The sequence below is a fragment of the Pseudochaenichthys georgianus genome, chromosome 16, assembly GCF_902827115.2.
Source record: "Pseudochaenichthys georgianus chromosome 16, fPseGeo1.2, whole genome shotgun sequence".
NCBI classification, from domain to species: domain Eukaryota; kingdom Metazoa; phylum Chordata; class Actinopteri; order Perciformes; family Channichthyidae; genus Pseudochaenichthys; species Pseudochaenichthys georgianus.
In genome coordinates this window covers 23,445,060-23,457,620 of record NC_047518.2, presented here as the reverse complement: position 1 = coordinate 23,457,620, position 12,561 = coordinate 23,445,060, and the positions used below count along the sequence as shown (strand labels likewise).

The 12,561-nt window shown below is 40.3% G+C and overlaps 1 protein-coding gene across 1 annotated transcript; it reads right to left on the bottom strand.

The window, feature by feature from the left end:
- Positions 1-7,236: 7,236 nt before the first annotated feature.
- Positions 7,237-12,040, bottom strand: tent5ba (terminal nucleotidyltransferase 5ba). Its single transcript, XM_034103121.1, has 2 exons — positions 11,673-12,040; positions 7,237-8,817 (listed from the first exon to the last, which is right to left on the bottom strand). The coding sequence occupies exons 1-2, from the start codon at positions 11,826-11,828 to the stop codon at positions 7,789-7,791; spliced, it is 1,185 nt and encodes a 394-aa protein (XP_033959012.1). The 5' UTR covers positions 11,829-12,040; the 3' UTR covers positions 7,237-7,788.
- Positions 12,041-12,561: the final 521 nt, after the last annotated feature.

Here is a 12,561-nt window from a genome sequence, read left to right as displayed (position 1 = left end):
GATCTTTGAGAAGATTCCCTGATAGTAAATATTTGGAACATTGTTGAAGTTAAAAGTCTATGATTCAAAAGTGAAATGCGCTGTGTTTTGATGAGGTCTCAAGTTTACATCTGATCTCAGTGGCAGAGAGAGAAGAAATGTAGTTTGAAGGGAAAATTGCCACCTTCAAAAGCTCTCAGATGACCTTAGAGCAACATCAAGACATGAAGTGTTTAATGGTTTAACTAAGATTAATATTGACACAAAGCCATGTGGTTATTATAACCAGATTGAGTTGATGTGGTTAGTGAGTTGGTAGCCAATAACCCTAGTCACTCGCAGCAGGAGGCAGATTTTGGGGGTTGAACAGCCAGCCTGTTGAAAGCTTGAAATGTGGAACAGTAACTATTACTGAGCCCTGAGTAAACAAACCCATCAGACTGGACTAAAGACCTTTCACATAAGTATGCTTATATTCATGAGCCACCAACAACACCAATCTCATGAAAGCCCTACGTGGAGATCTTCAACAATCCTCTCTCCACCAATCGAGCCCTTCTCTCAATATGACACTTCCTGTCCTGCTCCAGGAATGCAGAAAGTGGAACATCAGTGAAAGGGGCCCGACCGTGGTGATGGGGTCCACATGACGTCCAACTTGTGAGACAGGGGGATTTCCCATGCATAATATTAGCCCACCTCTTAAAAACAGATCACTTTCCTGGATATATTCTGGAAGGGAAATACTAAGTTACTTTTGCCTAAAACAATGTCTCCACAAGGTCCGAGGATAAACTTTTAATCTCAGCTTTTACGTCCACATGGATGAGAAGTTCTCCAAAAACGTTGAGTTTAGGCAGATCACTTATTGCAGTTTATATGTTTACATTTATGATAACAATGGAGGATTTAGGACCTCAAATTCTCAAGATTTCTTTAAACAATGGGTCTTAAATTTCACAGAAGTAAACACATGCAATATTGTCATTGTTAGCCTCTGCCGACAATAGATGTTTAGCTCTATATTTAACAATTTTCTGGTTTCACTTTTAACAAACTTAAGGTTTCATGAGAATGGACCATAGTTTTCCTTAATCCTGCTGAAAAACAGACAAACAATTCAACAAACATAATTGAAAACCTAACCACGTGTAACCCAATGTTACTACTCTGGACAAGAAGATGGATAGCTGAACACACTCATGTTTATGTCAGAGTAGTAGATAAATACAATTTGTATCAATTTTATCCACCCTACAATCTTCAATTGTGCTATTATTGGACAATTGCTGTTTAGTGCAAGGTGTAGCAAACTGTTAATTTCATGACAAACAACTTAACTCAAGTAAGATGGTATGAATATCAAGATTCGGGAATAGTGGAAAAGTTAGGACCCAAATGCAGACTACAAAAAGGGTAAAGGTCTATAAACAAAAGCGAGCTTTATTTCAAAAGCCGATGACAAAAAACATGACATGAAACACAACGAAAGCACAAGGAAAAAACATTACCGAAAAGACTGACCGTGACTGACATGGAGGGAGACAGGAAAAACAAACAATGAACCGACATGGAGCACAGGGGAAGACAAGACTAAATACAAAGAAGGGTAATCACAGGACAAGACACAACTGGGCAGAAACACAAGGGCAACAGGTGAACACAATCAGACAATCAGACACAGGAGGGCAAACACAGAAGCCGTTTCTCAATCGCAAGTAAAACTGCTGCAGAGCAACTATTTATACTACGTATACTACGTCATCGAGTAGCGCCGAAGGACTGTTTAAATGCATGTTAAATGCCCAGCATTCTACGCCACTCTATGACGTAGTATACTTGAAATAGTTGCTCTGCAGCATGTGTACTCACGATTGAGAAACGGCCAGAGACAGGAATCAACAGACAAGACAGGGGGTGAACACTTTTCAAAATTAAACAGGAAGCCAGAGACAGACAAAACACAGCACAGACAGACCGTGAGAATGAAACTATAAAAAGCTAAAAAAAATAGCAATAACTGACATTTTGATGTGATGTTGTCAGGGCAAGAATTCACTTTTAATCTCAAAATTCCTCACTTTAGTTCTGAAATGAAACAACACAATAAGTCCTGTTGCATGGCCGTTATGCAGAGTTTGTATTTTTATATGTGTGTCTGTGTGAGTGATGTTAGAATAACAGGCAATAGTTTGATCTTTCCCACAGAGTGAAGGGTGTCGAGCTTTTGTGTTCTCAATAAAATATTTTTTATTGTTGAACACAAGGCAATATAAAGCTATGCTATATTTTGCTTTTTGAATCTTTCTAATCACAGCTGACATCACTTTTTACATTTATAGAAGCAGACATGTGTGCTTGCATGTATTTCTAGCAGAATTTATGAACATGTTTTGGTGTATTATCTAAGGAGTATGAAAAGGCCATCTGCTACTTCAATAATGAGAAAAACAATCAAATGAAAAACACAAAAAGAATAACTTCCAAACACCAAAGATTTTAAGGTGCCATACACTGGGCGGACAATTTCACCACAGACTGTTTGGATGGGGACAGAGTGGAGGATTGGGCCGGGCATTGCCCCCTTCAGCGGGTAAACTCTACACACTGCAGCCATTCAGTTGGCGAGGCTCACTGGATAAAGTTAGGATTGTTTGTCAGCGGGCTGTAATGCCAGGAATGCTCAGTGCTGGCTCCCCCTGTGTGTGTGAGTGTCTCTCACACTTTATTTTGCCTCTCCAGCAGCAGTTTGGATCTGCGGTACCACCCCCAATGCTCACTGAACTCTGAAGTAAAATAACAGATTATATTTCTCTCCTGCAGGCTATTTTGGTACCCTGACACACGCACACACACACATACACATGTACACACACACAAACACACACACATCCACCTCCTCAAATTACCCCACCCTCTGCCTCCCACCGCCCTGGTAGAGATTGTCCTGTCTATGGTCTGGCATATTCAAGAATGTTCCATCCGGCCATCATGACACACACACACACACGCACGCACACGCACACACACACACACACACACACACACACACACACACACACACACACACACACACACACACACACACACACACACACACACACACACACACAGGTTGGTCTGGTGAATCACAGCTTGAGTCAAACCAGCGTCCCCAGAGTCCTGCTCCACTCTCAGATCCAAGTCTGCTCTTTAGGGTTAAATTAATAATGTTTTCACATTATCTTAAAGGAGAAAAAAAAGCCTTTGTAATTGTATATATGTCTTAATGATGAACATTTCATTCACATAGGCACAATGTTTATAACTTTTCATAAATTACTTTAATAGTGGTTAATTGATGGTTTATTAAAAGCTTCTCAAGTCATCGGCCTAAATGAAACAACTTGTGTGGTTTGCAAGACAAACACACATTTTATGAAGACAGTTGAACCACTTACATTCCTATGAGCTGAAGTAAATGAAGCTAAAGTGCAAGTAGTTGATTAGCTTATCATAGCTTAGCTTAGTTTAGCTTTGCAAAGTTTAGCTTATTTAAAATAAAAGCTGGCCTGGCTCTCTCTCTTAAAAATGTCTACCAACACATTCAAAGGTGGAAACAGTAATTTAAAAAGGACAAGGGTTGTAACTATTTGAAATGTAATTAAATGTTTGTTGCTTTTATTATTAAATATGTGATGGTTACTAAAGGCAATGTACCAATACATCTGTTACAAGTGAAGATTATACATTTAAATCTATTAAATGTGTTACTTACCTAAAAGCACACAAATATTATCAGATATAATTACTGTGAATGTGAAAAATAGAAGTATGCATACTCATGTAGACTGAGCAGGGGCGCCGGAAGCAGGGGGGCCAAGGGGCCATTGCCCCCCCCCACACTTTACAGTCCTGCTCCACATTTTCGCAGCGGCAGACGCCGCGGAACACTTTACATCCCGTTTCAATAATTCCCCTCTACTCTAAAGTCGCATCTAAAAAGAACGCGATCTGATCTAGCTGTGTATACTTTGTTATTTTTGCAAATTGAGGAGATGATATTGAGGATATGTACATTTTAATCCAATCAAAGAGGACATTGTCACACCATTCAAATGTGTCCATGTACATTACAACCAATAAAAAAAGCTTAGATTTGTTTCTTTGTTACGTTGTTCTGTGTCAGCCTTGATATCACAAACATGTCAGAAGAACCAGCGCATAATTAAATAAAATACAGTCAAACACAGTGGCGAGCCGCTCGCCACCTCTCTGAGGGCCTAAGATATTCTACAAAATAATATTGAAAAACATTAAAAAATATATATTTATTTTTTAATATATATTTTTTAAATATTTTTCATTAGTTTTACCAAAATAACTTGATTTAATTGTATTTAAAATAATATTTCCAAAGAAATTTGTGTTATTTGAAATTTAAAAGGATATCGCATTGTGTTTGTTACTTTCGTTGCAGTTGTATATGTCTTAAGTGTAATTTGGCTTGGTTTCCTATTTATGGACATGCTTTTATTTTGAAGGAGAGGTAGCGCTGTTGACAGGAAGTTGTTGTTGCTATGGAAACAACGTGACGGAGATTAACGGAGAAAAGTAATATCTACATATAAAGACGGAGAAAATAAACAATAACGTTTATGGTTAAGTGTTAGCAGCACACACACACACACACACACACACACACACACACACACACACACACACACACACACACACACACACACACACACACACACACACACACACACACACACACACACACACACACACACACACACACACACACACACACACACACACACGTCTCATCTAGATAAAGCTGCTACGCTTGCTCCAATCATTTAGTTCAGCTAAAACATGTGTTTCCTTTTTGCACCCTCAGGATGATGTCACATCAACAGAGACATGTGCTCCCCAAGTGCAGCCTAATTTAAAACATCCGCATTTCCTGACTCAAGTCAGTGTGATTGGAATTTAGTCTTAAAAGAGTTTGTCCTACATCATGAAAGACAACAGAGGCACAAAGTGAGAAGCTCCCTGCGGATAATGGGTAAGTGAAACATTGTACAGCACAGATACTAGGCTAGGGTGAGTTTGATTTGTGTTGTGGCAAGAATTTGCAAACTCTCTGTCATTACTGAGTCTCTGTCCTATCATCACACTGCTTTCACGCAGACATGTGCCCACACACATAGGCCTACTCCCTAAATTAAAGCCCACATTAAATGTCTGAGAAGTCTTAATCTATCATCCCTGGGATGAAAAAAACCTGTGTTCTAGACATAGCAGTAGATAACAATTGTTTGAATCATCTGCATTAGTTTGACTGCCAGATGTTTGCAGTTAAATCCCTCAGCAAGTGCAACATTTCATCAATCATACTGGTCTATTTATAATCTTATATAAGTAGATCAGGGATCATCAAGCCTCAAACATTGATTGAGGCTGCGGCTCAGTGGGATAGTGCGCTGGTCTTCGGATCAGGGGAGAGCAAATTCAAGTCCCAGTCAGCATGTCGTTGTGTCCCTAGGCATGTAGTGTAACACCAAATAATTTACAGTAAATGTACTGCTGTATTGCTACCCTTCAGCTCATACTGTATATGCTTTAAGCTGATCTGTTAGGTGATAGAAAGGATGATCTTTTCAACTTAATTATCGCTGTAAGGTTTCATAACTACACGTCTTGGTGAAAGCAGTTATATCAGCAGAAGCATAGTGTCGATTAATTAAGTATGTTTAAAAAAAATGGAGCAGCATATTGAGTTCATGACTCACCAATGACACTGAGAAATATACTAAATATAGAAGTAGACTGCTCTGGTGAAAGACTGTCCTGAGCCGTAAGAGCACTTTATGTATTTTGTATAAATCAAAATCGTCAATCATTGTTCCTTTTTATTATGAATTTTAAATGTTTTCTCAAACTTTTAATGGCAAACAAGCATCGCCAAGACGTTCCAAGTGTCTCAGGTTCACTGAATGTCAGGTGGTTTCGGTCATTTCATTAAAGGGGTGCTCCACTGATTTTATAGCCTATTGTACTTTCATGAAGTTGGAACTAACAAGAATCTTACTGAGAAATAAGGATGAATCAAACTCCAGCCCTCAGTTTGCAACACAGGCTTTTTGTTAAGACTGTGTTGTCCCGAGGCCAAACCAAGATAAAAAATAATACAATCTCTCAGACATTACAAAGCCCCTTCAGAGCCCCTGAGTAGCACCCACCATGGGAAACAAACGATTATCAGTATGTACAGTTTGTGGAGTGCTCATTTAATTGCAAAATTGATACATTTGCACCAGTGCATCAACTAAGGAGGGTCCCGTGTTATTAACTATAGTGTTGTGAAAATATACCAAGGCCAAAATGTAGGAGTTTTTTAATTATTGCACCAGATATAAAGGCTACTTGGAGGCTACTCTTTGAATACATGGAGGACAGTAGATGGGAAGTCAGCTTAATCTGGCCATGAGTGCAAGATAAATTAACACAGTGAAAGAATGCCACGAGTCCTCCATTACTTTATATTGGCTCCAGTACTGACTGCTCGCAGTAACCCTGTATTTCACAGATTGATACAAAAGATAATGCAGCGTATATATAGGCTTCAATAACACCACATTTCTAATGCTTTCTTTCAACACCAGACTTAAAAATCTCAGTTCAATTAATTTATGGGCGTGACTCACATTTGGCAAAATAAACTATTTTGTATTCTCACTTTGCACAGCGGATGTAAATATTGGCCCAAACGTCTTTAGCAAGGATTGCAAAGGTCTTCTGTCTACTAATAATTTATGAGCTGTGGCGTTTCCACCATTTGTCTTTACAAACTTTACCATTCTAGCTAAAGATTTGGACATGGATATGGAATCGGTCAAGCAGGGCTGGGTTTCCAGTGGTAACATTCGTGGGAGAACAGGACGGCCTTTGTTAAAAAGCTTTAGTATCACAGAGGAGAGAGAAGTCATTGTGCTTTAGAAAAGCCTCCTTATGGTTCATGTCCTCAGAATGTAATGGATCCTCAGCCCCATTTTAACAAATGCAACTCACTCCAGCAGACAGTATATGCATTTCAATGGGCCTGCTTACTGGAAATGAGGGCCTTGTTGTCATCAGTTTCAGGATATGCATCCCATGATTCCAGACCAAGATCAACAAAAGTGTGAGTCAAAGTTACTCCCAATTTTAATGAAAATGTGTTGTGTCATTGTAAGGTAAGAAGTCAAATAAGTTTACCACGATACCAAAAACTGTAGTTTTTCCTTTTTTATTTCACAAAAATGAATGCTCATGTTCCTGAAAAGAGAGACAGAGAAATCTAGAAAACACTGAATGCACAGTTTTCAATTTGCAGATGTGTATCTTTCTTCATTTTTTTAAGAACAATTCATGGTTCATTTTTAGGCACTTGGAAGCATAACAACATTCCCTTTCTGAACAAATACATCTTTGGTCCAGTATGTCATTTAAAAAAAAAAAAGAGTATGAAAATAACACCAGCTCAGTTGTTTCCTCAAAAATGTATTTTTGACATATATAAAGCTTCATAAAGACTTTAATACTTAACAAGATATCATAGCTACATCTCAGAAATGACCAGCAATCTTACAGATGTTTTTGCAAGAGAATACAAGGGAGAAAATGTATGTTTCGGCTCAATCAGATGTACAGCAGTACTGGATTGTTTAGTCAAGTCACATTTGGCAAATATGGGTTTCGTTTTTTTTGTTTTTTTTTCAGTCCACTTCCTTTGAAACATAAAGAGCGATGGAGATGTCCACCCTTGCTCCTCTAATAGCTGGTTCAGCTACAGGGCAGCCATGTCTGATATGCATTATTGCACGGGGAGACCTGCGGCGGCTGCACGTGTGCAATATAGTAGTTACTGAAGTTGATGTCCTGCACATATGGAGCTGGCTGGTAGTAACACGTGACGTTCGTTACAGTGGGGATGGCGTTCTGCTCAGCCAGCACCCTCAGTGCCAGCATGGAGATGAGGCTGAGCGTCTGGCGCCGCTCGTGGCCCATCAGACACACGGTGCTCTCGTTCACTACATGGTGCAGTGTCATCAGGCACTCATACCGTTTGTGCTCCATCCCTGCAAAGTGGTTCTGCAGGTAGGCCTCCAGCTTCCTCTGCTGTTCACCAATGTCAGAGAAGTCAATGAAGAACCGTGAGCACATGTAGCGCTGCAGGTTCTTCATTTCAGGCACTGAAGAGGCGGTGAAGCCCCGCACCAGCAGGTGGCAATACTTCAATAAGCCGCCCCCTCTGATTTCTTCAGGGCTGCGTGTCGCTATCGTCCTCTGACACAGGTGCTCCATGGCCTCCTTGAAGTCCCCATACACACTCTCCCCGATCACAGTGGGGTGAAAGCTCTCAGACATGGGCGTCTCTGAGCAGCGGTCAAATAAGAGCAGAGAGTCGAGGCAAATTTGGAAGGAGTCCACGCTGAATTCAAACTGCCGCCGTAAAGAGTCCACAAATTTTAGCTCCACATTCTTGCCTGTGTTGTTGGACAGCGAGATGAGGCTCCAGCGGTCTGTGTCATTGCAGACCTTTACCAGTTTCTGTACATAGGCCTCTTTTAGCGTGAGTGGCGAGATGCGCTCCTTAGAGACGCCAGCCGGCAGGAAGTCAAACAGGCATTCTAGAACGACATCCTTCACCAGTCGGAAGGCCTGATCGTCTTTCAGCGACACACCAAAGATAAGGTCGAGGTCCTTGTAGCCCAGTCCGGTGTCCTGATGGAGCACATAGCTGGCAGCCGAGCCGTTCAGCCGTACATCCTTAACGCACACACCCCTCTCCTCCAGCCGAGCCCGCACCACCTGGACAGGGACGAGACAGAGACACAACATGTTATAAATGACAAACAGATTCTCTTATAAAAAGGTCCCTTAATGTAAAAAGTGAGATTTCCTTTTTATTTTTCTCTCCAATAGTAGAGTATCAAAACCCTCAATCCATGATCAAATGCACACAGCTCGTGCTTAGAAAATGTTTCTTTAAAACAAGCCATCAGGGCTTCTGTAAAGTTGTGATGTCAAACATTATACAGGTAGAAAGTCCAGCTACATTGACGCTACAGTCATTACCCATGTATAATGACTCTAAAAAAGGTAGATACGCAAGACACAGAAACACTGACCAATCAGAGCACATATGTAAAAATTCCAAAATATAAGTATAATGCTGAAAATTGGCATTAATATTTCTTATTAAGGAGGTTTAGTTTTAAAAAATAAACTAGAAAAATGCTCCTATATTTGCAGAAGACACACAACTAAAAAGACTCTTGAAATCTGTCCAAATAAGCTCCACAAGGGCCGAGTAGAAATCAATAGCTTGTGAAGGCAAAAGTCAATTTCATCAACATCAGCCTCAGGTTGAATAATACCTGAAGAGCCCAAACAAAGAGCAACAGCGCTGGTGAGTGCGTGCTACAGGTCCATCTCCCTCTGGGTCAGACTGTCTTATCTTCCATCAAATTCACAATTAGATTATAATCCTGAACTGCAGCCAAGAGAGTGGGAACACCAGAGTGCATGACCACCGGTGGCGCTTGGGGCTAAATGACACGACCTGCAGTCATTAATGGTCAGCAGCTTTCCCCCTCCTCTTTCCCAGTGACCTGTGAGATGTTTGAACTGTCTCGGCCACATTGGAAGAGGATGATCTACAGCTGGACAGGGTCAGCCAACATCAATGCTAGCAGGCACAAAGGGAAACATGTCAGAAATAAGACTCCAAACATGGATTCGGCCTGTGTACATGTTAAATCTGGCGTGCCATTTGAACAGTTTGTCAAACCTATTCAGTGTAAGCACAGCTGATACATATTTAACAAAAACTAATACATTTCACGCAGACTATACATTTAAGCTACACAAGCATTTCCTCTGTGCAAATAATTATTGCATACCATTTGAACAGTAAGGCTAACATGACTTGTTTCACTCTCGCACACACAATTCTAAATCTCCCCACTGGCACTGACCTGTCAGATTAGTATCCGTTAACTCTCTCTCCCATGGTGATCAGATAACAAGACGGCTCTATTTATACATACTGGGTCAGGCTCCAAACAAACATTTGAAGGCAAGTCAACCTTCCGCACAGGACTGTGTTAAAGTACAAAATCATAATTGCATACATTTGCAGTAATAGTGTGGTAATCCTTCAGCCATAAAGTGGTGCCAATTGGGTTCAAATTCCAATCAGAAGCAATAATAGTTTGCCATTTGTTGCTTCTGTGGTCAGCCTGATATGGCAAAACAGTCTGAGCCAAATCCAGGGTCAGGTTTACACTTGACCCATTTCCTCCCTCTGCCCTATAACCACAGACAGAATTATAAACACACTAACTTGGCAAGATGGTTCCACTTCCTGAAATAAAATAAAATAATAAAAAGGGAAGAGTAAGTTATTGATGATTGCATTAGCTGATTCTTTCTAGATTAATCACTTAATATTTGGTCTATGAAATATCAGAAAATCGTGAAAAATGTCCATCCCAGTGTCTCAAAGTCCAAGGTAAATGTATTATTGTCATCACAAAACCCAAAGATACTCAGTATCATATGAACGAGAGCAAAGCAGTACATCTTTAGTGTTTGAGGGCGTTGTTATCTTAGATTTACAGTTACAGCCCTCTAACTCCTTGGACACTAGAGCTTCATAATGTTTATCCCTCTAAACCTGCAGCATGACAAAGGTCCCCACTATCAGTCCGGCCTTCTGGGATGCCTAACAGAAGTGACAATTACATCAAAATGGATTACACATTTAAGTTAAATAGCTTTTTTTCTAGGTTGTCATGACACAAGATTCACTGTTGTTTGGTGTTCAGAAAACCACTCATGTTGCAGATGTTAGATTTGAGCTAAATACAATATATATAGGGTTTCCACAAATCCAGGGGAAACTCAGTCCCCACATTTGGGGCTCAAACCTGCATTTAAGCCTCCTGCACACTCAATGGATTATTCATCTCTCCGCAACCACAAGCATGAAGCTCTGGGATTCATAGAGCTTCATCTTGAATAGGTCCAAGTGTAAAAGCAATGGGGAACAAATTCAAGATTCTGCAACAAATTACCTGACTTTACATTTTGTTAATTCTGAAATTCTATTATTTAACTTGCATTCTAACACACAGCCAACTATCTACAGACTTCACGGGAGAAGTGAAATGTGATCCAGCCACAATGCACAAGAGATGGAAATGTGGAAGAACCTTTGCACGTGTCTGTTTCATACTTTAAGTCAAACCAGGGGAGTTGCCATGTATTCCTCACCGTTGTATTTTGACAAATCCGAAGAGAAAATAACTTTAATATTTGTTTTAATCATCAAATACTATAATGTAATGTTAAAACCTGTGGCTCTCAAATGTAGGTTAAAAGACCAGGGGTCTTCTAGGTTTCCAACGTAGTTCCAGACAAATAATGTAAACATTTTTATTTCTAATTACCCTGGTGTGAGTGTGGAAAGATAATACTGCATGTAAGACAACATGATTAACAGCTTTTACTACTTACCCACCTGAATGATATTAACTAGGCTAGTAATGTGATTCTAACTAAGTCTATAAAGTAAAGTTTCTACATGCGGACACTTCAAAGTAAAGTAGACATGCCAGAATAGACAAGCGAGCATGTTAAGGATGTGTGGTTAATATTACCTGGACGATCTGTCGTGGCTGCACGGACAGAGTGGGGAAGTTTCCCCGGCCGTGGATGGGGACAGCCTCCCCGAGGATCGAGTCCAAACGCTGCACCTGATCCCAAGACAACACACAGAACCGCCGACTTTGATCCGACACATCACCGCAAGACATGGCGATGTTAACTTTTGCAACAAAAAAACAAACTGAAATGTGCGCTTCTTTTCTCTGCTGAGTTCTTCTCTCTGCAACACAAGGGAGATATTCCTGCGGTGAGGAGGTCCGGTTTGCGGTGTTGAGCTGAAGAGTGTAAAAAGTTGCTTGACTCAGAGGTGCTGGAGATGAGAATGAGATCTTTCTCTGGTGTGTGCCACTAAAATCCGGTCAGTTCTGCAAAAAGGCGATTCATCAGAGGGTTTAAAAGGCTCCTCATTAGCATGCGGCCTGTGATTGGCTGCTGTGTTTGGTCATTGATTATGGACGCCCTGTCTGCACAGAACACCCTGCTGACGCATTTCACTGCCCCCTCCCTCTGCTCTGCTCATGGTGCACGCTGCATGCTGACAGGGTTTTCCCTCAAACAAGCCTTGTTATAATATTCTTTTGATCTGAAGCTGCAGTGCATTTATTAATCTATTATTTGATCATTTATGTGAGATTAGTAAAAACAATGACAGATCAGTTTACAGCTGTGCAAACACAACCTTTACTTTCCCTTTAATTACATGTGTCCTTGTTTATCCAGGGAATGTTTGCAAAGCATACAGGATAACCCTGCCTCACGTTCATACACCATAAGACACTACATTTATATTGTGTTTACTTTGAATGTAGGTTATTGCTTCTAAAAATTTCCCCCCAGTGTTTTTTAGTTTTAGTTTTTTTAAATAAAGATCTCTAAACATAT